General features: G+C 44.7%; 1 protein-coding gene across 2 annotated transcripts in view; it reads right to left on the bottom strand.

The window, feature by feature from the left end:
• Positions 1 to 5,885: 5,885 nt before the first annotated feature.
• The window catches only part of UBE2G2 (ubiquitin conjugating enzyme E2 G2), a 40,692-nt gene continuing 18,736 nt past the window's right edge, over positions 5,886 to 27,841 (bottom strand). For both annotated transcript variants that reach the window (XM_030575825.1, XM_030575826.1), the window contains 3 exons: positions 13,415 to 13,533; positions 11,162 to 11,302; positions 5,886 to 9,108 (listed from right to left, as the gene is read on the bottom strand). In XM_030575825.1, the coding sequence (XP_030431685.1) occupies positions 8,996 to 9,108; positions 11,162 to 11,302; positions 13,415 to 13,533 (373 nt within the window). In that variant the 3' untranslated portion in view covers positions 5,886 to 8,995. The remainder of the gene's footprint in view (positions 9,109 to 11,161; positions 11,303 to 13,414; positions 13,534 to 27,841) is intronic.

The following is a 27,841-nucleotide window of genomic DNA, read 5'->3' as shown; positions in this document are numbered from 1 at the left end:
CCGATGCCGGGGCGCTCTGCACCGACGATGACGTGCTGGGCACTGCGTTGGCCGGCTCTGGGTCCAAAAGTGGCCGCAAGGCAGCCTCCATCAGAAGAACTCTAAATCTTTGAGCTCTGTCTTTAAAAGTTCTGGGAAGGAAGCCCCTGTAAATAGTGCACCAGTCCCTTTGGTGGTTCTCCCCGAGGCACTGCAGACAAGCAGAGTGCAGGTCACTCTTTGGCATGAACTTTTCACAGTCCTTGCAGAGTTTAAACCCGGGAGACCTGGGCATGCCCCGGCAGGGTGATGAAAAGGTGAGGGGAGACCCCTCCAACAGTTAAGAACTATGTACAACTAATCTAGATAGACTAACTGTATACACGAGGATAGAACCACTGCTAAACTTGCTATCAGCAAGCAAAGTTCCAGCTAGCCCTCATCGGTTGTAAGAAGGAACTGAGGGAGTGGAGGGTCGGCGGGCCCCTTTATAGGGCACCGTAGTGGCACCACTCAAAGGGGCGCCAGGGCCGATTCTACGGATGCTGCTAGGGGAAAATCTTCCAGTTGGCGTGCACACGGCACGCACACACCTACTTTGAATGGACATGAACAACCACTCAAAGAAGAACCATGACAGTCAGGCCTAGTGGTCAGAGCCAGATTCAGGCATCCAGAGAGGGGTTGGAGCAAAACTGGAGCAGGATTAGGGACGGAGCAGGGGCAGGCTAAGGCTTAGGGAGTCTGCTGCCACAATCAGTCCTGAAGAGACATGGAACAGACTCAGCAGCTGTTTCCCCTGTGAGGCTGACATACCTGCCCTGAGAATCACCAGGCCAGTTTGGTTGCGGATTGGCTGGGGCCTAGCACAGGAGTGACTCATCACCATGCAATGAGAACTCTGGAGCCTGCCATCATGGCAGATTCCTTCAAATGCCATTTGTGAGTGCCAGCACTGAATAGCTCTGTGAGGAACATCATAATTCAGTCACCTCTTTATCATCTGATCTTCTGGAACTGCGAAGAAAACCTTGCCCTGAACCAGCTGGGCTTTATGGTCATCCTGACCTGACATCTGGGGTTACAAGCTGAAGATGTTTCCTCCTTAGTCTGATCTACCACACTTGTACTATGGTGTATTTTGTGTAATGAGCATAGGGGACAGGCCATGACTCAGCCCTGAACTGCACTCCCCCAGGGGTCTGTGTTCACCCTCAGGCACCTCCGTGTTTGGATGATGGAGTTCTCAGTGAGTTACTCTTGGCTCTGTTTTTGAAGGATTTCAGAGTGCAGGTGGGGGAAGTGGATGGGGGAAAGCACTCCTCCCTCCTTTCCCCAACTTCTGATGTTAGGGATTTACACCCTGTCTTTGGGGAGAATCAGAGAAGTGTGCCATGGGGCTATAGAGAGCTCTGAGTACAGTCAGTTCTGTAGCGCCCTGAAATCACCACCCTTTAAGTGTTGCCTCCTCTGTCCCCTTTCGTGACACTGGCGAGCAAAGTGTTGTTGCTTCCCAAGATCAGTTCATTATCAGCCTGGCATGACGCTGTCAGTAGTTCTCTTCAAAGATGCACTGGTGCAGCACTGGGCCATGTCCCCTTTTGGCAGATGGTCCACACTAGAGGCTAACAGAGCAAACCAGCTACCAGGTAACACAGTTACTCCATTAGCTCAAGCAGTAAATGCTTCTACGGAAAGCCCTGGATTCATTCCTGCTGGAGTCAGACACTGTACTTGTGTGCATTGCTGAGAGGCCACACATCACCTCTCTGGAAGGGTTACTTCGCCTTAGAACCATTTTAGGTTCCTTGTTTGCTACAGACAAAGACCCAGTAACAGTTCACAGAGAACTGTCTTAAAGGGACTTACTGTAGCACGCTACAGGGTGTCATATAAAAGGCGCTCATGAACTCCCTGGACCATATAGGTTCTGCATGAAATCATGAATGAGGTTTCTGGAGAAATTTTCCCAAGAGCCAGCAGTTAAAATTTGCCAGTTTATTAAAACCAATGAGCATGAGAACAAAGGCAGAGAAAAGGAGGGCAGCTGTCAGGACAGGAACAGGACGCAGACAAGGAGCAGGAAGCTCTAAGAGCTGTTTCCCCTCTCCTAGCTGTACCCCAATGCTGCTGGGCCAGGCTTTTATTTCAATGGGCCATGACCCCTTTCTCCTATCAGCTGCTGTTTTATTCACACACACACACGGGGAAAAACACGTTAACATGCCCCTTAGGCAGATATAGTTTTCAGAGCCCTGTTTGTGACTAGTTCAGGACCAGTGCTAGCCCACAGGAAAATGATAAATATAGGCAGAGGGCTGGCCGGGGGCAAATCTGTACCGAAAAGACAACAATTTGCTTATGAGGCACTTTTCACCGATGGAGTTGAAAGGAGGGGATCGTTCTCCCCATCGTACAGATGGGGAAGCTCACCTTTGCTCGAGGTCAGTGGAAGAGCCTGGACTAGCGCCCATGTTTGCTGAGGGCTTGTCAACATGGTCTGTTAGCACACAGCAAGGCAGGCTGGGATCACACAGCACACTAGGTGGCTGCACAATAACTGGCATGTGGACTGGTGCTGCACACTCAATGGTCCATAGTGCATTTTGATGCATGGCTGTTTGATTGGGAGGCAGTTGGGAATGAGGGCGTGTGACATTCTGCCCGGTCCCCACAACTGCTGGGCTCTGAGAAGGGCAAGCTGTAGAGGAGTAAGGCAGGGTCAATAACTGGGCAGGGCTGGGGAGAGCGCCTGAGACACTGCCTGTGGGACGCAAGGTGAGGGAGGGGACAAGGCTGGTTTTGGGGAGCTGGGGAGGGACACAGTGATAATACCCATGGGGGGAGCACTGGGCTGAGCGCCCGTGGGGGATTCAAAAAGCTTACAACCCAAACAGTACCATGGACAGCACTTGAGAAGTCAGTGTGATTAGGAAATTGCTCACACCACCAAGGTATGGCTCTGCTATGGTAGATACTCAACCCTGAGTGCTTCAACTGACTTGATGAAAAGGTCCCACCCCCAGGTTCAAAGCTGGATGCCTAAAGTTTGGAACCTACAGTCTCTATCTTCTCAAATAGGGAGCCAGCAGCTCCCACTGGCCTCAGAGCAAGATAAGGATGCTCAACGCCCTAGAAAAATCAGGCCACTTATATGGTGCTTTCTTTAAGGGCCAAGATGTCCAATCCTGGGTACCTCAATGAACAATGCCTGTACTTTCGGATTGCTGTGCAGTGTAGTCTCCTCACATCCAGGCTTACTGAGCTAGGGCTCTTTGGCAAGGGAAGAGGAAAGTATGGTAAGTCACAAGAGAAACTCTATAACTGGCAGAGCTTTTGCCCAGGGAATAAGCTAAAGCGAGCACATTTATTTCATTTTAAGGCATATGCCTTCAATTCATGACATTGATTATGAAGTCAGAACTGGTCAAAGAAGCTGGTGGGAATCCATTCCTCACCCCACCCCACCCCCATGCTCTCCAGCTGGCTCTGTTTAATGTGGTTCCAACACCTTTAGTACAACAGTATTTTCAAAGAACCTCTCATTTCCCAGTGTGTTCTGCCAAAGAGGGAGAGGGGACCTTTAAAAAGGATGATGCCAGTATCCTTTTAAACTAATAAAGCCGAAAGCAAACAATCCACCAGAGAGATAACATTATTAAAAATTAAGAAGCTACTTGCATGCATATTTCACCGTACGATACCTGTAGCCAAGATAAGGAGGTGTTAGTACCGTTATACAAGGCACTGGTGAGACCTCATCTGGAATACTGTGTGCAGTTCTGGTCTCCCATGTTTAAGAAGGATGAATTCAAACTGGAACAGGTTCAGAGACGGGCTATTATGATCTGAGGAATGGAAAACCTGTCTTATGAAAGAAGACTCAAAGAGCTTGGCTTGTTTAGCCTAACCAAAAGCAGGCTGAGGGGGGATATGATTGCTCTTTATAAATATATCAGAGGGATAAATATTAGGGAGGGAGAGGAATTATTTATGCTTAGTACCAATGTGGACACAAGAAAAAATGGATATTAACTTGATACTAGGAAGTTTAGACCTGAAATTAGATGAAAGTTTCTAACCATTAGAGGAGTGAAGTTCTGGAACAGCCTTCCAAGGGGAGTAGTGGGGGCAAAAGACATATCTGGCTTCAAGACTAAGCTTGATAAGTTTATGGAGGAGATGGTATAATGGGATAGCCTAATTTTGGCAATTCATCTTTGATTATTAGCAGTTAAGTGGTCCCATCCAGTGGTCTGTGATGGGATGTTAGATGGGATGGGATCTGAGTTACAACAGAGAATTCTTTCCTGGGTGTCTGGCTGTTGAGTCTTGCCCACATGCTCAAGGTTTAACTGATCACCGTATTTGGGGTCGGGAAGGAATTTTCCTCCAGGGCACATTGGCAGAGGCCCTGGAGGTTTTTCACTTTCCTCTGCAGCATGGGGCACAGGTCACTTGCTGGAGGATTCTCTGCAGCTTGAGGTCTTCAAACCACAATTTGAGGACTTCAATAACTCAGACATAGGTTAGGGGTTTGTTATTGAAGTGGATGGGTGAGATTCTGTGGCCTGCATTGTGCAGGAGGTCAGACTAGATGACCATAATGGTCCCTTCTGACCTTAAAGTCTATGAGTCTATAGTTCTGACACTCCCCAGAGAACAAGTTCTGACTGAATTGTTTCAGACACTGAAAAAGGCAAATTGATCAGAACTGTCACTAGGGGCTAGTTATTACAGCACTTGTGAACATGAATCTCTTTTTAGAAGGGAAAGAAGGTTCCTCCTTTCATTGAAGACCATCCAATATCACAGCAGTAGCTTTATCAAATAGAATTCCATAAGCTGTTCCTAAGCTGTAAGAAGTCTGCAAGGCGCAGAGTTGCTGGCACAGAGCGGCTGCGATGTCACAGGTGAAGCATTTTGGCAATGGAACCTTTGTGTGCCTCAGGTTTGCGAAGCACTCTGATCTTTCTGGATGAAGAGTGTCAATTGTGCAATTATTTGATTCATCTACAGTATCTGAATCAACAAGTTTTATTTTTCATTTGCAACTAGTACAAAACTATTCTAACACATTGTGTTATGTTTAAATGAAGTTTAAATATTTTAAGGGATAAATTATGTGGTATAGTAAACAACATCCACCTATTTTGGCCATAGGATAAACATGAGAAATCAGAACAAACAGATTTCATTACCTGAACAAGGCAAGTTTCAGCTCTCAAACCAAACACTGAGAAATAACTTTTAAAAATGTAAATAGAAGTTATTAAAATTGGTGGTTTAAAAAGAAAAGTGTTTTTACTACTAATTTTAGTCATTATTTAAGCCATTTTGATGTAGCAAATCTGCTCTGCCTTTCAATGCTAACAAGTTTCTTTGAAATCCGTGTGGTTCCATGTCACTAAAAATACCGTTTTCGTTTTGAGAGGACAAATTCAGGGGGATGTGGCAATTTTCCAAAGACAGCTGGGAGTTAGATGCCCAGTTCCCATTGAAAGTCAATTGGACATGGGCATCAAACTGCCCGTTTCCAGAGTCGTAAGAGCTAGTGCAACACACAAATCCTGGAATGGACAGTACACCTCATGTCTATGCGGAGCTGTTGCTATTAGAGATCAGGACACCTTCATGCCCAGTGCAGGATTCTTGCACCTTCTTCTAAAGCAGCTTGTGCTCTCCACTGTCAGAGAGAGGATACTGGATGGGATGGACCTTTGGTCTGACCCCGCCTGGAATTCTTATGCCCCTTTGTGTCTTTGAAGATCTCTCCTATGGGCTTACTGACAGCAGACTATATCCTTTCCCACATGGGGCCCAAGTCAAAGCTGGACTCTCCTGGCTATCTATCTTTTCATCTACTGAAAGAAACAGAGGAGAAATACATTCTTATACTTTTGTGAAAGGAGAAAATATCACTTTATTTTCAATATACAGATTAAGTTCCACCATAAAATAATGCACATGAATAAAAATATTTTGCTTTTAAAACAAGACTAATTCTGCCATATCCCTTTCTTGACTGATCACAATCTGTCTGGAATCAGGCATACAACCCCCTCCTTTCGGAAGCTGTTTCCTAATGTGACTATAGTACTCCACAAGCTACACTGCATCTATCTAGTGCATAAAATGCCTTCACTCCACATACAAAAGCTACATCTTCATGTACATTTGCAAATACTAGTTGGGTACAACACTACTCCATCATCTTCCTGCACCCAAAACTAGTCTTCTTCCAAACCTAGAGGAATTACTCCCTATAATGGAGGTAAATCCAGCAAGTTATCCCAGCCCCGAGTCTCTTCAGTGATGGATAAAGATGACATTCTAGAGTGACATGCAGCACATGTGCATATGCAGTATGAACTGCAAGCCACCAGATACTGAAATGAGAACAATATACATATTCCTCTTCAGCAAAGCTCTCTCAATAATGTAATTATTCCAATAATTTGATTTCTTGGTTCTTTTCATTCAAAAAGAGATACTCCTATCCTAGCTTGTTTAAGATAGTCAACAATACTTGATTCCACACACAACAGAGGTGCATGTTATTGCTTGCAGCATAAGCATATTTGCTACAGAAGATTCAGGCCTAGACAAGAGGTTCAGTTGTAAAGCAAGCGCACCAGAAGGTGCCCCACACCAGCTTTACAGTCTGGGCACTACAGAGTTTGAAGGTTCTTCATTGTCCTGCTGCATACCATACAGAGGGCAGTAGAACAATGTTGCAAGTGTGCATCCTTCCATCCTCTAGGGGATGGAATCAGTGATAAGGATCTCCCACAGCACTGAGTTAGGTATGCAAGAGCAGTTAGCATCTAGAAATAGCAACTCCTGCTAATGTAAGGGTTAAATCAGATCAGCATCAAAAATCCACATTCCCTACCTGAAGGGTGGGTGATCTCGGCTGTCGTGACAAGCGTTCAAGTCAATGCTCTATTCTATCAAGTATTGGCAGAAGAGGGTTTCAGATCATCTCACAATATCTTGGATAGGGTTTACTTTCCCAGCAGGACTAGCTGAGCCCATTTTTCCCCCCGATTTTCAGAGCACAGATGACCTATGTAGTGTTTCAGGATGCAGGTATGTTGTACTGGGGTACTGTGCTTATATAATTTATTATGTTCTGTTATATGCATTGCATGCTATTTAGCAAGGGTTAAGTTATTAGAATAAATGAATAGGATAGTTGATATTGCCTTTTAGCCATTTTCTTTCCCTTGTAAGTAAAAAGACAGGATCTTGCCTGTCTCTATGTTAATTAGATTAGAGGAATTTCAAAGGCCCAGGCTTCTGAATGTACGAAAAGATAGTTGCAAGATTTAGTAAGCTCTAATTTATGATGCCTTTCTTGTTCAATATAAAATACTGCTATTTGATACCTTTTGAAGGTTTCTGTAAAGAACTGTTTGTGTGAATGAGGAATGCATGCATCAGGAAAAGATAAGGTGCAAAGGCCATTGTTAGCCAGATGGCCAAGGGAGAAGAAGTGAAGAGACTCAAAGACGCCAGAGAACCATCAACACGCATCCATGGTTGAGAAGGGGCAGATTGACAACCCTGAGGTGAAGGCTGGCACTTTTAAACACAAGGTAATTGACTGAATCGAAACCAGACTGGAGATGTTCTGGGCCATCAAAAGATAACACCCACTGAGGAGTAACCGGTCACAAACTGTCACAACAAAATCCATAGACTTCAGCAGAGAAGAACAACTATAAGAACAGGGTGCTTTGCCATGGGGGCTTGGGTTCGTCTTGCCAACAACTCCAGGAGCATCAGATCATGAATGACAGAGCCCGACTCCCCTCTGTGACCAATCTGGCTGGCCACTAGATTGATCCAGACTCTGGACTGGTAACTATAACATCAACTGGCAGAACTGTGTGCAAGGTGTATGCGAGACTGAAAAACATATGCTAACTGTTGTATTGTCAATAAATGTGGCGTGTTGCCTTTTCCCCTATAAAAAGATCTTGTGTGCTCTTTATAAGCATAACAGTTACCTAACAAAACAGCTGACCAAAATGTTTAGGAAAAGACTGGATTTCCCGACCTACCTCTCTGATTGACACTGGAAGTTACAATAAATATTTTTAGCGAGTAATTACAGCAGCCATTGAGATCTCTTCTTTGCAAAAGCAGATCAAAGGCTAGATTTAGATTGACAGCATGATACAAAAACATCGGGTTATTCTAGACAGCTGGATCCAAGAGCACCAGCCACTGATGGAACTGGCCATCTAGAATGAGTCACCTTAGCTAAAAAACTTAAAATTGCTACCTACATTAAAACAACCGGAAGGTGTTCTTGTTTTAGAACCTCTTTCACTGAGCTACCTTTTTGTGAACTCTGGTGTTGACTATCATCACTGTTTCCAATTTCCCAATGAGATCACACAACTAAAAATGACTCGCTTTCTACACACATTTTTGGGTACGATGTTATGTACAAATGTAAAGCTGATTGTTGCAGCAGGTCACCTAAAACTCCTCTTCCCTGGAACAAGTTCTGGTGGCAGATTGGCCAAAATGGGAATACCTGCAAACGTGAATACGCTGACCACCTAGCTACTTAAGTATTCATTCGCTAACCTTTGCTCTGAATCACTGACTGGGGACTGCTCGGCAATGCACAATCACTTGTGCATTTTCCTGGCGAGACCAGGGGGTGGATTGCAGCAAATGGGTATAAGACTGTGCTAGGCTCAAATTCATGCTTTGTAAAGTCTCCAAATTTTCAGTACAACAGAATGAGGTAGCATTGAACAGTCTTTGCGATAGAACTGATTCCATTTTTGAGTTCTAATAATGTACCCCCTTGCTACATGTTTTAGTCTGTGAGCCAGAGGCTTTTGGGGGAGCAGGGGGGAGATAAAAAATTAAGAGGAAGAATTAGGCCAATGATTTTGAAAAATCTGCCTTTTTGGTATCAGCATAAGCACTGCTCTCTGTCAGCTGGAGAGAAATACAAAACACTGCAGTTTCATTCTTTTCTTTTTTGTTTTTAAAGCCCAAGGGACTTCTGCACAATCTGCTTGGCAATTTTGTTAAACTGTTCTCTGTCCTCCCGCCACATTTTGGAGGCATCAACATTGGCTCCACTTTCATCATTTGGTTCTGAAATGAGAAAGACACAACAGGTAGGCAGGTTACTCACTGAGGACTTTGTTTCTTCAAATGCTGCCTCTGCATATTCACCCTCCTGTGTGCCTGAGATACCATCCGTACCAAGGGGAATGTAGAGGCCTTTGGAGAGGAAATCCCACAATACATGCAGTGCCCACCTAACTCCTTGTTTCATGTATCACACAGAAAACAGAGGAGAGTTTCAGCAAGGGTTTTGGTTTTTTTTTGGGGGGGGGGGGGAGAAAGCTTAAGTGATTGGTATTGGTGCTCTCTTAGGAGCTGAACCTCAGCACTTAAGACAGTATTTCGTCACCAATGAGGCAGTCAGCAGATTAGTGGAGGTTTCTAACACTGCAGGCTGCCACCTGGCAAACCTCTTTCTGGTTCTGGAGATTCATGAAAACCCAGATTTCTCTGCAGCCCCACCACTGCAGGTCATCACCTGCACCGGTGGGAAGAGTGCCCAGAAACACACACAACATTCACTTCTAGAGCAACCTTCATCCAAGAATCTGAGAACTTTGCAAACAGTATTTAAGCCTCTGTGAGGTCGGCAACTTGTTTTACAGTCAGCTAATCTGAGGTACAGAGACTTCCCCAAGATTAATAAAGAACAGGGGTGAAAGGGGGAGCATAATTACTTCTTAAGGATCACACAGACAGCGGCAACTGAGAATAGAACCCAGGAGTCCTGGCTCCCAGCTCCTACCTCTTGCATCTGCCAGTTTGCTTTCATGTTTTGATCACAAGGAATTGGAGCCATTTCATGACAAGAGGGGAATAAAGCTCATGAAGTCTCTTGTGACTGTACATGAACTTCAGATCCAAACTAATCCAACTACAGATGATTTGACCAGTTCAGGTCACTGAAACACTAACCTGAGGATCGCCAATCTCCAAACCTAGCTTCTTCCAAGCCTGTGAACCTCCAGACCTTTCTGACTACTCCTAGAGGATCAGATTGTGGGACTCTGTATCTCTAGCAACCTCTCCACTAGGCCCCAGCTGCCTTCAGTTTCCAATCTCTGGTAAGCACAACTCCAGAGTACACAGTTTGAATCTGCAAACAGCCAGGATCCAGGAGAGGGGCTTCCAGAATCTCTGCTACAAAAAGAATATTCAAAGGTGTGTCTCTTGGAAGGGGAAAAAGGGAAACAAAGTCACAAGGACAGAAGAGTCCAGGCAGCTACTGGAGCATTGGAAAGCCTGGGTAAGATGGTGGCACAACCCAAACCTTTTGAGGCCCACACATCATTGTATTAAGCGTTATAATGTTTAATGTATAGCTGGGAATTGAACTGATTTGGGTCAGTCTTTATGTTAAAAATGGGAACAAGTAGAGTGCTGTGTGTCCTGTTCATTCAGGTTTTCCGTTCCTAAAACCTTGGATTTTACATCTTGATGGTCACGCTGTGATTATGGTCGACTGTAGTATTTCTTCCCTGAGTGTATACATCCAGAATACCTCTCTAGGTTCTTAGCCAGCCTTCATCATAACAGCATTTAAGCATCTAAATTATACTTTTAATCACTCAGTACCAAATTATTCAAGGGACACGTTTCTATCTTCTCCAGTTATTAGATGGCCAAACTTTAGAAACTTATCTCCAAGGTAGAAGTCTGTGTGAATTATTATTACATTAACTACAAGGCTTGCAGGGATGTCCCTGAAACACTGACGTCTTAGATGTCCTATCAGAGTGAGAAGCAAGAACTGAACCCAGATTTCACACACAATAGCAGAGAGCACTAACTGGGCCTCACAGATCTCCATGGCGGTGCCACTGGCCTGGAGAGAAGCAGTGTGAGGTTGCACGCAAACCCGGAGCCACCAATTTCCTGATCTAGTCCAGGTATTTTTAGGGTACTGGTACATTAATAAAGCAGTAAGGGGCTGTTATGGCCCCGACAAATCTTGCTGTTGCAGAACAAGGTCTGAGACCTTTGACTGCCTAATAAAGACAAATATCAAAGTAAATACGTTAACCATGCTTCAGAAATGCTATCCCAGCTGAGCAACTCCAGATGAGGCACTAATCCTTACCTGCTAACATGCTAACCACTGACAAGAGGATCTTCTCCACGCTCTGCACTGGGCTCCACCGCTCAGCGCTGCTCTCGTACCCCATGGGATCATCCCCTGGAGCATGCAGAATGGAAATGCAAACTCGCCCATCAGGGTAAACTGAAGAGGAAGCAGAGGAGATGAAAAGCTTTTTATAAATGATACATTTGCCCCTTTGGGCTCCTCAGCCCAGCAATGATTTATGTGCAGAGATGACCAGACTTGCTCAGCCCTTGCCTCCACACAGCTGCTCCTGAACCCAAGGGGACACTTTCCCTTCAGAAGACAACAGGACAAGTTATGGGTGTTTTGTTATCTTCCCTGAACTAGGAAGGGAGAAACTAACTTTACCGCCATTGTAGCCCACATCACAGAGGTGGGCCGTAAAAATCAGATCTCATGCACAGGAGAAAAAATAATACTCTATAGTGACAGTAGGCAGCAAATTAGAGCCAAACATTTTTCAGCATTGCTACTGCCCAAGCTTCTCTCCCCCAGGGTACGTCCAGACTACCCGCCGGATCGGCGGGTAGCAACTGATTTATCAGGGATCGATATATCGCATCTTGTCTAAACGCGATATATCGATCCCTGAACGCGTTCCCGTCGACTCCGGAACTTCGCCAGAGCGAGTGGCACTAGCGGAGTCGACGGGGGAGCTGCGGCCGTCGATCCTGCACCGTGAGGATGGGAGGTAAGTCGAAATAAGATATGTGGACTTCAGCTACGGTATTCCCGTAGCTGAAGTTGCGTATCTTACATAGACACCCCTCCCCCCCAAAGTGTAGACCAGACCCCAGTGACTCTGCAATATGGATTACTGTACCACCAGAAAATTGTTACCCTGTAATTTCCAAAGTGAACCACAATTCGTTATTTTCTGATCATGTTTCTAGCCTCCCTACAGCCTTTCGCCCTGTCCTCACACCCATTCCAAATTACTCTCACCTGTAAGTTTCATTAACATACTCCTTCTGGATCAGAGATGGAGCTATTAGAGTGGATCTCACCCCAAGGCCCACAATACTCTGCTAGTCTCCTCCCTACAACTGGATACAAGATACTCTGACACCCCAAGAACTCCACCCTCTGCTGGATTTTCAACGCAGTGTAGGAAATTTTAGCCCTATAAAGTTAACGGATGATATACAGCTAAGTCACCCAGGCTTCTTGAAAACTTCAGTCCCTGCAGAACTTTCCTTACATTAAGGTTGGATCTGTACAGGAGTCAACTGGGAGATCAGTTCCCATGGTGACAGGCATGGTGATTGTCAAGAATCTTAACTGATGTAATAATATACCATAATGTGCAGGAAGGGCAGAGTAGGTGAATGATCAGTAGCTGCACAAATTCCATGGCTTGACATGAAATATGGATTAAACAGGTACCTAAATCTTAGCCAGAACTTAAAATGGTTGACATTCCAGAGCTTGTGTACTAGGGGTGGGAAACATGCAGGGCAGGTGAGACCAGAGTTTTCCCTCTAGTGTTGTCAGACTTTAATGAATCAGAAGATGGGTCCGGGCACATAATTTGAGTTATAATAAAAGGTTCACACGTTTTGTGTGTTGCTTTAATAACTAATTAAATCAGTAACCAATAGCTCTGTGCAGAATGCCACGGGCCTGTTGCAATACTCCAATCTTTTAAACTGTACACTGTAATACTAAAAGTTTAAAAAAACCTTTGCTGAAATTCACATCCAAGAATCTGAGCTGTGCCACGTGTTGAGCAGAGCACCTGGCGTCACAGCAGCATCTCATCAGGAATCTCATTAAGATGCTACTTTTTCTTCTCTTAAAAATATTCCTCACATTAGCTACTTTTAAGTTACAGAACAGCAGAGAAGAATCTACCCCAGATTCACATTATTTTTCTGACCATACACCACATGGCATACACCATAAGAGAATTCAGATGTAGTGTAACTGCAAGAGTTCCTGCAATGATCCCCACGCAAGACAGACTCATTTTTGAGTCCTGACCCTTGCTGTGCCATGACCAAGAAAGCATAATAAGAGAAAGTTAGATGAGGAGAAAAGACAGTCCCAGAAAGACACAAAACTGTCCACTGGTTAGAGTTCCCACCACACTTCAGATCTGAGGTTAAATGAGAGAAAATAGCCTTTGGGGGAACACCTGATGTCCTGCTACAATAGTTGCCCCTTTAAAAAATTATATATGAAAATAAAGTCTTTAAAAAAACCAAAAACCTGTTGAATGAAACTTACTGTTTGGATGAAACATCTCACATGTGAACCTCATCTTCGGAGGACTCAGAGGATAATCAAGAGGGAAGCTCAGGATAGCTGGGAAAACACCATACTCAAAACAGGTATCCTCTGGGCCCCTAGAAACAAATGAAACAAATTAAGTACCTGACTGCAGTGTAAATGACTCTCTCTGCAATAGTCATTTATTAAGAGGATTAATCAGAGCAATACAATTTAACCTGGATGTTGGGAACATCAAAAAGAAACCGGAAAAAAAAGTATATTGCCCTATCAGTACTCCTGCAATCAGAGTCAAAATGTAAAGAAAAATATTATGCACACACCTTAGATTCCACTAAAATTCAAATACTACAGTTACGGTAGGGGTCAGAAAAACAAAAGATCCCAGCAGTTGAGCATAACAAAAGGATTATTCATAAAAGACTGTAAGCAGTTAGGGGCAGGGACTCTCTTACTGTGTGTTTATAACACTGAGCACAGCAGGGCACAGAACCTGAATGGAGCTGTCAGCTGCTACTGCAATAAAAGAAGTTAAGCATCTCAGAAGATGGCACATCAGTAGCAGCAAATTACTTATAATGTGCAGTGCACTATTCTTGTACAACACATGCTAATGTCTATTTGACCAACAGACTTGGCCTGGCCTGGCCAGCATTAGCACCAATATCCCCCATTAAAAACTGTGGCTAATGTCTAAGACCTTGTTGAAACTTGTTCTGAAAAGTCTGATATTTGTTTTCAAGTTTACATTTCAGGAGAAAGGTGGTGACATCAACTCCCAGCATCAGTCACTGCTGTTCAGAGCTTGTCTCCTCAAAGTACGAAACACAGGCTTGCAATGTTCCCGTTCAAAGACTGGGTCCCTTCCTCACAACCATGGCACATAAAGCATGATTTGCCCCATCTGACCATTATCTCATTACAACCATGGGAAAAGTGATTGAAATGGCACTGTTAAATTATTTCTCCTTAGGGTTCCAGTCCTCTTCACACAGCTTTTGACAGCTAAGTGGACTCTGGGAACTGAAATTTGTTCCCTGAGCTTTCCTCTATAATGCACACCCAGGGGTGTGCTATTTTAGGATATTTAAGAGTGGAGAACTGCTGGCATTTGATTACTCTAAGACAGCAGTCACCAACCAGTCGATTGCGATCTCCAGCGGCGCAGCGGGGCTGCCACTAAGACAGGTTCCCTGCCTGCCCCAGACCCATGCCACTCCTGGAAGCAGCTGGTACAGGTCCCCCTCTGCATGCTGTTCCTGCCTTTAAGCACCGCCCCCGCAGCTCCCATTGGCTGGGAATGGGGAGCTGTGGCCAATGGGAGCTGCGGGGGTGATGCCTGCAGAGAGGGGAAAGAGTGTGGAGCCACGTGCTGCCGTCCCCCTCGCCCCCACCACTTCCCAAAGGGCACACTGGCGCTTTCCAGGAGTGGTGTGAGACCAAGGTAGGCAGGGACCAGGAGCTGCCGGAGGTAAGTGCTGAATGGCAGGAGGCCACACCCCAACCCCCTCTCCCGGAGCCAGCACCCCAAATCCCCTCCTGAACCCCAAAGCCCCAGCCCTGACCCCTCTCCCACAGCGAGCACCTCAAACCCCCTCCTGCACCACAACACTATGCTCTAGCCCAGAGCCTCCTCCTGAACTCGATCTCCCTCCCAGAGCTTGCACCTCTCACCTCCTCCTGCACTTCAATCCCCTGCCCCAGGCTCATCCCAAAGCCCCGTCCCACACTGCAAATCCCTCGGCCCCAGACTATAGCTCGCAACCGCTCCTGAACCCCAACCCTCTACTCCAGCCCGGTGAAAGTGAGTGAGTGATGGAGAGATCCTGGGTTGCCCTTAAATTCAAAAAGTGATTTTGGGCGTAAAAAAGGTTGGAGACCATTGCTCTAAGAAAACCAAGAACAGAGACCCTGTTTTAGGGGATACATACACCTGTCAGGAATGACACACAGGAGGCAGATAGATTGAAAAGAGGTACGGCAAAGTTCCGTGCTTTCCATTATGCAGCACAGATGGTGGCAGATGAGTTTGACTTAACTTAAAAATGGCAGACCAAAGACTACCAGCTACTAAGACCATACAACATCCACCCAGCACTGGGCCCTTCAGACCACCTAGATATCTGAAAGTACCCCACCCAAAGGAGGCCTGCAGGAAAGGGAAAGAATCAAAACGCCTAGTGCAAGTGGTATACAGCCCCAAATGTTAGGCCATAAATGGAGCAGTAAGGGCACTAGACACAGTCAGCAGTAATTAGTCGTACAAGCCTAGTTAACTCCTCTGAAAAGGTCACATGCATGCAAAGACAGCACAGCACGGGAGCAAGTTGTACAGCCGGAGGCACAGGCGACTGGAGCAACGTGGAGGAAAAGGCCAGGGAGCCACAGAGTTATCAACCTTTTACCTGCTTAGCCAGAGTTTACCCACGAACGTCTAATTGCACAGCCTGCCCAGTCAAACCACTCAGCACACGCACAGATGGGCCAACATGGCAAAAACTCAGTATGTCTGATGTTGATGCTATTTCCCTCGCTAGACGCCTCAAAACCCAGCCCTTTGCACCTTTCTGCTCCCCGTCTCACTGGCATACAGCAGCTTCACCAGACTGCTAGAGCGGCGCAGCTACATCGGTGCAGCTGCACTGCTGTAGCACTTCTAGTGTCAGCTAGGCCTCAGTGTTACATAAGATCCCTGCAGCAACTCCAGCCATGAAAAAGTCACAATGGGAAATGGGTCATTTCAGCTGTATATACCCAATAAGTGTTATAGTCTGTTCCTCTCTTCCCAGTTGCTGCTCTGCAACATGTCCCGTTTCCCATGGACATGGCTTGCAACTTCCTTGTTCCTTTCCCCTGGGGCACTCCTCTCCTACTGGCAGTTCCAGTCCTGTTGACATCCCCTAGCTGAGTGGTCTGGGGCCCTCTGGGGGGCCATCAGCAGGTTTCACGGGGTCCTCCAAGCAGGGCCAGTGTTAGATTTGCTGGGGCCCAGGGCAGAAAGCTGAAGCCCCACCACATGGGGCTGAAGCCCAGAGCCCTGAGCTCTGCCACCTGCAGCTGAAGCCAAAGCTGAGTAACTCAGCATCACAGGGTCCACTGTGGCCTGGGGCCCCAGGCAGGTGCCCTGCTTGCTACCCCCTAACGTCAGCCCTGGCTTTTATATGCAGAAAACTAGTTGTTGGGGGCACAGGTGGGCCATGGAGTTTTTCTATCACGTTGCAGGGGGCTCTGAAAGAAAAAGGTTGAGAACCTCTCCCCTAGCTTTTCTGTGGGGCATGATTGGCAGGTCCAGTCGGGAGGAGGTGTAAGAGCTGCCCCCACAATGTAGCAGCAGCCTGCAGACTGGTAGAAGCAGACGGAAACAAGGAGTTACAAGACACAAGCTATCCAGAGCAGCAGCAGTTACCCACTACCATGCCTCATCTAGTCACCAGTGGGTTTGTGCAGGAGCTTGGGCACCTTGTGATAACCATGCATCAACAGAAGTCTTTCCCACTTCGGCACGGCAACTGCCTTGGGCTATGACAGTCATCAGTAGGCAGGCACCCAAACCCTTGTCTAGTAGAAAACCTCAGATTTCCATTACATGTTTCCTGAGCTCTTCTAAAGAGCACAAACAGTTAACCTGCTCTTATCCCACTCCCCATACACTTAAAACCAAACATGGGGTTGGGAGGGAGGGGAATATCAAAGCTTGCACATTAAATTACTAGGAAGGTCGCAACACTCTGTTCAATTATACCCACACACCCCGCTAATTACACAATCTGTCTCCAAGGCATGTTCCAGGATTTGGGCGTCTGCATGTCAAGGGGAAATAGCCAGCAGGTATGGCACTTTTGCTTCTTTGAAGATATCCCTGTGTATAGCACAAAGGTGTCAAATATAGCAGCTCAAAACTCATTTTATAAGATAGGGATTAGGTGGGGACTCATGTAATTGACCTACCAAGAGTCGAACTGACAGTATCAACTACAGCCACATGTCAGGACTTCTTACCACTTGGGACAAAATACTAAACACTTCAGGAAGCATAATTGCTGTATATGGGGTCCCCATACCTCTCAGCTTTCAGACTCTTGTTCTGTGACATATCCAAGGCATACACAATGCTGCGTGCAATTACATACATCAGAGCTCTTGTGAAAGTGTTCTCTCTCACATGCATCTAGTTCACAAAATAACCAAGTGTAGTGTCACAGGGTGACCCTGCTTCGACAGGCCGTGGCATGACAGGTGCATCTGCCTCAGTTTCCCCATTCAGAATCCCGCCAAACAGCCTCTCTTAATGCAGATGGCCTTTGTGGGGTTAATTTATCATAGAAATCCTGTGCACCTAATTCACAAAAAAAGTCCCACAACCACAGTCCAGAATTCCCCCTGCATAGTCCAAACAAGTACATGCAAAATACAGCCTGGGCATCTCCCACCAGGCCCCGGCTGCCTGGTACAGTCCTCTCCTATTTTCATCTCAGGACAGCCAGTCCAGCCCTTCTACTTGGAGTGCATCCCCACTCTTCCCAGTGGGAACCTCCACAGCCTTTGTGCCTGGAGATCATATTTAGCAGGAAACATCCCTGCCAAGAGAGCATCCTTCACTCCTCTGGGTCCAACTCTCTGATCCTGGAGATCTCAGTCACTGGGTATCTTTCTTTACCTGATTCTCCCTGTCCTTTATAGCCCGCAAGTGCTGTTCTAGCCTCTTAGTTGGCCTGTAGACTGAAGTTCAAGGTCTACAAGCCACAAGAACTGAGTAGGATTGCTCCTCAAAAGTGTGGGGATTTAGAAAGGCTGGACAGGTTAGTGAGAACAATGAACATAGACACTAGACATGCGCTTTCTGCTCCTCAGATTACTGTAAGATCAGAGAAATGCATAAATAGCCAGCGAGAATCAAAATTACACCACAGTCATGCTTGCCTTCCTCATGGCTAGTCAGGATAATTCAGTCCTGTGCTTCAGCAATAAACACCACGAGCTGACATTTATTCTGGTTACAGTTTAAATACATTTATGTATTAAATTCCTGAAAGTGTGTGAGGTTTCTGGTGCCTCCCAATCCCTTTTAAAAGCAACATGCAACCCTGGGGCTTTCTCTGCTCAGATATGCTAATACATGATCATATGCCCCATTTTTAGGACTTCTGTTAAACATGCCAATTGTTCTTGTTTTAGTCATTTGCTGCTGCAGGGATCAAGTTCAAAGGGAAACCATGAAGTGAAACCAAGATGGGATTTTCTACTATGAAATGCATAAGAAGGGTGTGAATTTAAGACCTAAACAACTTGACAGAATCCCATTAAGTTCAAGTAGTATGCCAAGAGCACTAAAATTAAGCAGTCATTTGGTAATCCCACTACCTGGTACGGAAAGGATCTCACAGCAGTCCACAAAACTTGAAGCTTCAACACCTTATGCTATGATCTTGTCTGACTTCCCATGCTAATCAGTCAGGTGTGGAGAGTAGTTGGACACATCCAGGAAAAACCGATGACGCGGAAGGTATAACGGCACCACAGCAACTGGTGCTCTTTCCTTCTAGTCAGTACAGTATGGATCCAATGCTCCAATGTTAGGGAGCTGCTGGAAATGGCATCTTTCAAATGAAGTGCAAAACCAACTATCACAAAAGATATGTTGCTACAGATAAGTCCTAGAGTCCCCCTCAGCAAAGTTCACACTGGGAACTACATTCTGCCACCTACATGCCTCCCCGTAGTTTCAGTTTCAACTCACCACTTTTCAAGCTAAACTGTTGTGATACTGCACAGAACCTCAACACAGCCATCCGAAACATGGCTAATAACTAACTACCTTTTGATCATGCAAATCTCACATCTTTAACTTTCTCAGAAAGCAGTGCTCCTCTGGAACAACAGAGATCACAAGGCCCAGGACGAATCATTCCTGCTTGAGGAGATCCAGTTACGGAACAAACAATTACATGGAGCAAATAATCAAGCAATCAATTTGGAAATACCTATCAAATAATAAGGTGAGAGGTAATAGTCAGCATGGATTTGTCAAGAACAAACCAACCTAATAGCTTTTTTTGACAGGAAAACAAGGTGTGTGTGTGTGAGAGAGAGAGTGAGTGAGTGTGTGTGTGTGAGAAAGAGAGAGAGTGCAAGCGAACAGCAGTGGTAGATGTGGTATATCTTGGTAAGGTTTTTGGTACTGTTTCGCATGACCTTCCCATAAACAACAGAAATACAGCCTAGATGGAGCTACTATAAGGTGGGTTCAAACAGGTTGGAAAACCATTCCCAAAGAATCATTATCAGTGGTTCACAGTCAAGCTGGAAGGGCATATCAAGTGGGGTTCCACAGGGATCAGTCCTGGGTCTAGGTATGTTCAATATTTTCATTAATGGTTTAGATACAGTAATGGCATAAAGAGTACACTTATAAAGTTTGCCAAGCAGGGAGGGTTTGCAATCTCTGCAAGTGCTTTGGAGGATAGGATTAAAATTCAAAATGATCTGGACAAACTGGAGAAATGGTCTGAAGTAAATAGGATGAAATTCGATAAGGACAAATGCAAAGTACTTCACTTAGGCAGGAACAATCAGTTGCACACATACAAAATGGGAAATGACTGCCTAGGAAGGAGTACTGCGGAAAGAGATCTGAGTGGTTACAGTGGATCACAAACTAAATGTGAGGGTATGGCTACATTTGGAATTTCAAAGCGCTGCCCCGGCAGCGTGCGGGAGCGCTGCCCCGGCAGCGCTTTGAAGTGTGAGTGTAGTCAGAGCGGCAGCGCTGGGAGAGAGCTCTCCCAGCGCTGCATGTAAACCACATCCCTTACGGGTGTAGCGTGCAGCGCTGGGAGCCGTGCTGCCAGCGCTGCTGCCGATTACACTGACGCTTTACAGCGCTGTATCTTGCAGCGCTCAGGGGGGTGTTTTTTCACACCCCAGTTGCAGCGCTGTAAAGTGTGAGTGTAGCCAAGGCCTGAGTCAATGGTATAACGCTCTTGCAAATACATCTTGGGATGTATTAGGTGTAGGTTTCCCCCTCTCCCATTGGGCAGAGGGAAGAGTGCTGTGGTGGAAAGGCTCTCTCAAAGACAAAGGCTTTGCAATGTTTCCTAAAGATGGTCAGACTCTGGATTCACCTGAATTCCTCTGGAAGACTGTTCCATTGCCGGAACCCATTCACCAGAGAATGCTTTGTTCCCAGCTCTATGTGCTTGGTCCTGAGCTTTGTGATCTGCATTGTCCCAGAAGAGCACAGCTGTCATGGTGGTTCACAGATCAAAATCTCATCTTTCCTGTAGCTGGGGCTTGATCCATTAATTGCTTTGAAAATTAGGACAAAGGCTGTAAACTTGTATCAGGACCTGACCAGGAACCAGTGAAGGGATGTGAACATGTGCCTGATGGGATGGCAGCCTGAGTCCTGCAGAAGGCGGGCAGATGCTTTCTGTACTAACTTGTGCATGGTGTTCACGTTTACATACAATGAGTTACAGTAATCCAGCTTGCAGGAGACAAACGAATGGAACACCATGTTCAGGTCCTCGTCCAGAAGGAAAGGCTGAAGCTATTGGTACACATGGAAACTGATGGTACCTGGTCATCCAGATTTAGCAGGAAGTCAGATAGGTCCCTGAGGCTACACCTCTTTGACAAATGGTAGCTGTGAGCCTTCAATGGAAGGCAGAGAATGTCTTGGTCAGTTCTTTGAAGTGTTTCCTTCCTTGTGACCAGCATCACTTGAGTCTTGCCTGGATTCAGCTTGCACCAGCTGCTCTTCATCCAAGAGCTAATTTAATGTAGGCATTCTGACACAGTAGTAGTGGCAGCAGCTGCATCATTTGAAAATGAGATCTAGAGTTGAGTGCAATCACTACACTTTAGGCAGCTGAGCCCATGGCATCTCGCTCTCTCCGCCAGTAGTCTCATGCAGATACTGGAGGAATGGGAAAAGTTTGGGTCCTGTGGTACCCCAAAGGTGAGGGTCTTCAGAGAGGAGGAGGAGGAGTTACCACCATTACTGTTCTGCTGGAGAGGAACAACTGGAGCCCCTGTCGAGCTTGGACATCTGCTCCTCCTGTGTCAGGTAGGGGGGTTACTAGCACCTTCAGGTCCATTGAGTCAAAGGCAGCAGAGAGGTCCAGTGCCCATGGTTATGAGGTGACTGTCCTTTAGTGCACCAGAGCTATCTCTGGGTTGTGCCCCGGTCTGAACTCTGACTGTGAGGCAGTTAGGATGTTGGCAGAGCACAGTGGTTAATTACTTCGCTCAGGAATGTTTGGCTGGTGATGAGGCAGCTGGTAACATCGGCTCTGTGTTTTGCAAGGAGTTTTGTAGGTATGTTTTTCTGAAGGAAGAAATGACAGTTTCCATTCCATTTAATGGGGTATTTTTCCTCTGTTCACCACCAAGGTAACTAAGGGAAGCAGAGCTCTAGAAATATGGTATTAGCAATGTGACGTTCCCCTGGTGTTACCTGGACCGGTGATCTCCTAGGTCACTCCAATCCTCGACTCTGGAAGCCAGCCTTATCCCGCTTTGCTGTGAGAACTCCCACTCCTGCGCTGTTCACGCACAGCCTCTGGCATGTAAGCTGCTCCTTGAATTGTGCAACTGAATGACACTAGCCAATATCTTCGGTCCTAGACACAATCCTAGGAACCTCCGTCTTGCAGTGTCCAGTTATGCCTGTTGGACTCTGCAAGCTTATATGAGTTTGTCAATTTAACAAAGAAATTGGTATGTGCCAGGCTTGTTATCCCAAGGGAAGTCTCTGACACGCTTCAAATCAAACACACTGCTTCAGGTAGAATAAACAAATAAATTTATTAACTACAAAGATAGATTTTAAGTGATATTAAGTGACAGGCAAAAAGTCAGAGTGGTTACCAAAAGAAAAGAAAACATAAGCACCCAGTCTAACCTCTCACCCCTATAAGACCGGGCAACATCTAGATTTAAGCAGTTTTTCTCACCCCACTGGATATTGCAGTCCTTAATATACAGGTTTGTTCCTTAAACCTGGGCTGATATCCTCTGTCGGAGTCTTGTCTTCTTCTCAGTGTCTTAGTTGCTTGCAGCAAAGGTGGGGGCAGGAGAAGGGCCCTGTATGTGTCCACTCTGTCTGTTTTATACCCTCAGTCCATGTGCTTGGGGAGCACAAGTCCAGGCATGTCTTGGGGGCATTGCTGCGTCTCTCCAGGCAAGGATGAGCAATTCCTTTAGTGTGGCCTTATGCAGGTGTCATTGCATTGTAGCTCCCTTACTGGACAAAGACTGTCGATCGGTTGTTCGACATCCCCCCCGGGCATTGGTTACTTTCCTTGCTGTTGCCTCTGGGGAGCTAATATGTGGCTGACTCCCCAACTTACAGCATGTTTTAATGACCACCATACAACACAATTCTCATAACTTCATATGCATTAATGATACACATATATGGATATTGAGGTGACTTTCATCAGATCATAACCTTTCCCCGATACCTTACAAGGCATGCTTTACATGTAAGATCACAATTATATGAAAATGAGGAATATGGAGGTTACAGTATGCTCCCCCAAGGTATAGACTGTCACAAGCAACCACAGTCCTCCTCAGATGGCTGTCTCTGCAGCCAAACAACAGATCATCTTCTGCCCGGCATCACTGATGCCTACTGTTTAAACTTCCTCACAAAATTTATGATATTTAGGACCCAGAGGACATTACTACTGACTACAAACAGTTCTAAGAGAGGCTAGATGAGACCACACAGCTTTATATCATCCTTCAGAAGATTTATTGATAAATTAAAGTGCTTGAATAGTTCAGTTCTTCTCTGTTAGAGATCACAGACGGCAGTATTGGGCAACTGCTCACAGGTCCTTAGAGCTCTATCAGTTAGGGCTCTATTGTATCTACCATTCTGAGCCAAGTGCATGAAAAGCTTCTGGGGTGTAGTGCCTATTGGTCTACAGGGTAAAAAGACTTTGCAGAATTTGATTTTTAAAATATAAATTTGACGTGTTTATTTTTAAGCATTTTTATCGATTTATATCATCACAATTGCTGGAAATTATGGGAATGTCAGGCACTTATTTAATGATAGTAGATGCTGAGATTCAAATGGTTAAAGCTTTTTAACCATTCAAACCCAAACTGTCAACACCACATGTCAAAATATACAAAGTAAAGATCCTTAAATCAAACTCTAAGTTCTCAAGTAGGCAAAATAAGAAAAATGCTCTCGCTACATTTTGATCATCAATGGAAATATTTTTCTGTTGGGTTGTGTGTGTACAGTGGAAGAGATGCACTGTTGGTTTAATATACAACTTGAGCATAGAAACTCTGGAGTCCATCAATAAGATGATATTTATGGTGGAAGGAGCAACACTATGGAGTGAAAACCATCATCCAGGTGTCTGCCAAAATAGTAGGGTGAGACAAACTGATGAGAGGATAGGTAATTCCGTAATCACTGATTATGGACATTTGTCAATGGCTTCTTTTGTATTTGTGACAGCTGGAAAATGACCAAAAACCACAACCTCATATCCTGATAAAGGGGAATTCCGTGCTAAAAAAAGCCCTGCTCCAAACAAACGCTCTAAGTCTAAACACAGATCTAATTACTTTTCAAGACAGATTTTTGAAAAATTGGCTTAAATTCGTATTGTTTACATTTTAAAAAGCAATCTTTAGTCTAACAAAGTTCTTAATGAGTGCTTCTGTATCATTTTGGTGGGCTAAGCTATTTCTTTAACATAAGCATAAGTTTTCTTGGTATATACTGCTTTTGAAGTTTATAAGGCAGAAAACTAAAAAGGCCCTGAAATGTTTAATATTAAATTCATGAACTTTCACAATAATTTCTTGGACCCCACACAGCGTTAAGGTATCATCCAGTATTTTGATTAAGTCCTTTGACATTTTGGAACAGTTTATTACTACGTTGTGTGAACCAATCACCCCTTTTCTAAAGATCCAATCTGCAGACATCTATTAATTCAGCCGCATTCAAGTGTCACAATAGCTCCACAGATGTGCACTCTGATCCATTTCACACACTTGTGTGTGTTAGAAAGACACGTCTTAACACAATCGTCTGGGATAGGTAAACACACATGGCTTTATGGAACTGAAAAATAGCTACTTGGGAAGTTCAAATAAATAAGATCTTTAACTTAACTATTACAGCAGTGCTGCATTGTGTAAACACATTGTTGAAAGAATTCAGCATTTTAAAAATAATTGTCCTTGCCTTCTAGAAGAGAAACAAGTGTTCCCACTTACATATCTCCCTATTACTTTAACCAGCTGTAATTCTTGTACTTATAAAAGGACATACTTGATGGGTCCTTCACAAGTGATACAGAAGGCCCCTTAGATTAGTCAAAATGAAAAAATGTCAAGCCTCCTGTCATGGTATAATTCCCCACTCTGAACCTTAGCATCCAAAAGATGGGGTACCAGCATGAATTCCTCTAAGCTCAATTACCAGCTTAGAACCTGTAGCGCTGCCACCAACCAGGAATTCCAGTGCCTGGTACACTCTGGTCCCTCCAAAACCTTGCCTGGGGACGCCCAAGACCCAGTCCCTCTGGATCTTAACACAAGGAAAGTAAACCCTTTCCCTCACCGTTGCCTCTTCCAGGCTTCCCCTCCCTGAGTTACCCCTGGAAGATCACTGTGATTTAAACTCCTTGAATCTTAAAACAGAGAGGAAAATCCACCTTCCCCCCTCCTTCTCTCTCTCCCTCCCAGACTCTCTCTGAGAGAGAAAGTAGTCCTAACACAGAGAGAAATTAACCTCTCTCTCCCCCTTCCCTCCTTTCTCCCCATCAATTCCCTGGTGAATCCAGACCCAGTTCCCTGGGGTCTCACCAGAATAAAAAAAAAATCAGGTTTTTAAACAAGAAAAGCTTTTAATTAAAGAAAGAAAAAACAGTAAAAATTATCTTTGTAAATTTAAGATGGAATATGTTACAGGGTCTTTCAGCTATAGACACTGGGAATACCCTCCCAGCCTAAGTATACAAGTACAAATTAAAATCCTTTCAGTAAAATACAAATTTGAACTCCTTCCAGCCAAATACACATTTGCAAATAAAGAAAACAAACATAAGCCTAACTCGCCTTATCACCTAGTACTTACTATTTTGAATCTATAAGAACCTGTATCAGGGAGATTGGAGAGAAACCTGGTTGCACATCTGGTCACTCTCAGAACCCAGAGTGAACAGCAACCAAAAACTAACAGCACACACAAAAACTTCCCTCCCTCGAGATTTGAAAGTATCCTGTCCTCTGATTGGTCCTCTGGTCAGGTGACAGCCAGGCTCACTGAACTTGTTAACCCTTTACAGGCAAAAGAGACATGAAGTACTTCTGTTCTATTAACTCTTAACTATTCGTTTATGACACCTCCTGTTTGCCATTTCACCATTTATGCTGCTCGTTTACTTTTTGCATTGTTTCCCTCATGGACAGGGCTAGACTAATTAGTGGCACTTCATAATCTGTTTAGTTTCTTGGACGGCATGCAGCATCAGCACAAAGTTGCAATTTTGCGGTTGCACACAACGCAGGGGGAAGCTTACATCCAAATATAAAGTAGTAACTGAATTTTCATTTTAAAAGTAATTAAAACATTATATAAGATTTTGTCACCTTTATTTATAATAAACAGTTTTGAGGACTAAGGTACCTGAATCTCTGCTTCTATTGCAATTCAGCTTCAAAATCTGTCAAGTGTTAAAATGCAATTTTAGTATTGCACACCAAACCAATAAATTTAACAGTAATAATGCTTAATTTGCACTGACAGAAAGACCACAAGCTAAACTTACTTGAGAGTTTGCATTTTAAAGGGTGTTTATTTTCAGTGCCAGCAAGAAGTCCTGGTTAATTACATCAGCCTTATAGCGACAAGGGAAACAAAAATATTTTATACCTAACAATACACTTTCAAGTTTCTCCACTGTGTGTGTCCTCCATGACGGCTTTCACTATTTAGGAAAGAAAATGAGTTATCAGTACTTGCTCACTCCAAGGAGTTTCTCAAACCCTAGGAGATTTCTAAAGTCAACCAGAACATCACACTGTTTACAGAATACTACTTAGTGTGTGCTCACCTTTCACAACATGCCTAAAAGTTAGGCAATGAATGCATATTTAGAAATCCAATGATCTTATTTTCAGAGACATAGAGGATCCACAACTCCCACTGATATTGTATTAAGACAGGGGGTACTAATTGGTTGGATCACTTCAAATCAATATTTTTCTCCTTCCAGAACAAGTCAGAGATCTCATTCTTTAATTAAAAATATCACCTTCACCCACTCCACGCTATAGAGGGGCTGCAGACCTCAAGTGTTTCAGTCACCAAACCAGGCTACATAAGTTCTTACATCCATGGTAACAGAGAGTATTCTGTTTTCATCTGATGTCAATAATTTCAATTTTAAATGTTTAAGTCATGCTGTAAGTGTATCCTTGTAAAGGCTGGTTGGCAGGGATGGTGAATAGGCATCAGGTTGCCTGCAAAGCCTACAATTCCACCACTCAACACCACCATCATAGTTTTTATAACTCGTGCATTAGGGTGACCAGACAGCAAATATGAAAAATCTGGATGGAGGTGGGGATGGGGGGTAATAGGACCTTATATAAGAAAAAAAGACCCAAATTTTGGGACTGTACCTATAAAATCTGGACATCTGGTCACCCTATAGTGCATGCCCATCCCAGTTTGAGATTAATACCTATTTATTTATAGCTGAATGAAGTTTATCTGGGAGTTTGTTTGGCCCTTTAGAGGGGCCACATGGAAGTTAAAAGCTGCACTGTTAAAGAACTTTCAGCCCGTGTGCACGCAATACTGGAAAGCATGATCGTTTGAAACGTCGCACACCCAGGAGTTATTTTTGCTGCCTAATGCCAGCAGATGTTACACGTACCTAAAAGGCATCCAACAATGCTGGCAAAAGGTAGAACTTCTACATGGACTCTTTCAGAGCATGTGAACTTTTTGTTAGGAAGAGTTTGCCTCACTGTATTACCAACCCAGAACACGGTTCACTGGGAAAAGGATGCATTTAAGGTAAGTTTCATACCACTATTCTCCATGTGGGACATCTCTCCCTGAAAGTCCAGAGCTCCCATCTTACCATTACGTGTCTAGATGGGGGAGTGGCCTGCTACACACCCTCTCCTCCAATGCTGTCAAGGTACATTGTCATTCAGGGTTACCTGGCCCTCTTGGCTATGATTAAGGTAGGGGAAAGGGAAGTCACCCCCTGCATGACCTCAGTTAACGGTTAACAGTTAACTTTTAAAAACCAATATTTACATCCCTAGTTACACCACAAGGGAGTTAAAAGTTATAAACCTCTCACATGATTGGAAAGAAAGTGCATCGTTTCCTTTCAGATGTAAGGCCTCACTATGCCTAGC

The sequence above is a fragment of the Gopherus evgoodei genome, chromosome 9 (assembly GCF_007399415.2).
Source record: "Gopherus evgoodei ecotype Sinaloan lineage chromosome 9, rGopEvg1_v1.p, whole genome shotgun sequence".
Lineage (NCBI taxonomy): Eukaryota > Metazoa > Chordata > Testudines > Testudinidae > Gopherus > Gopherus evgoodei.
Note: the sequence above shows the minus strand (reverse complement) of the source record. Positions and strands in the feature narration are given on the sequence as shown.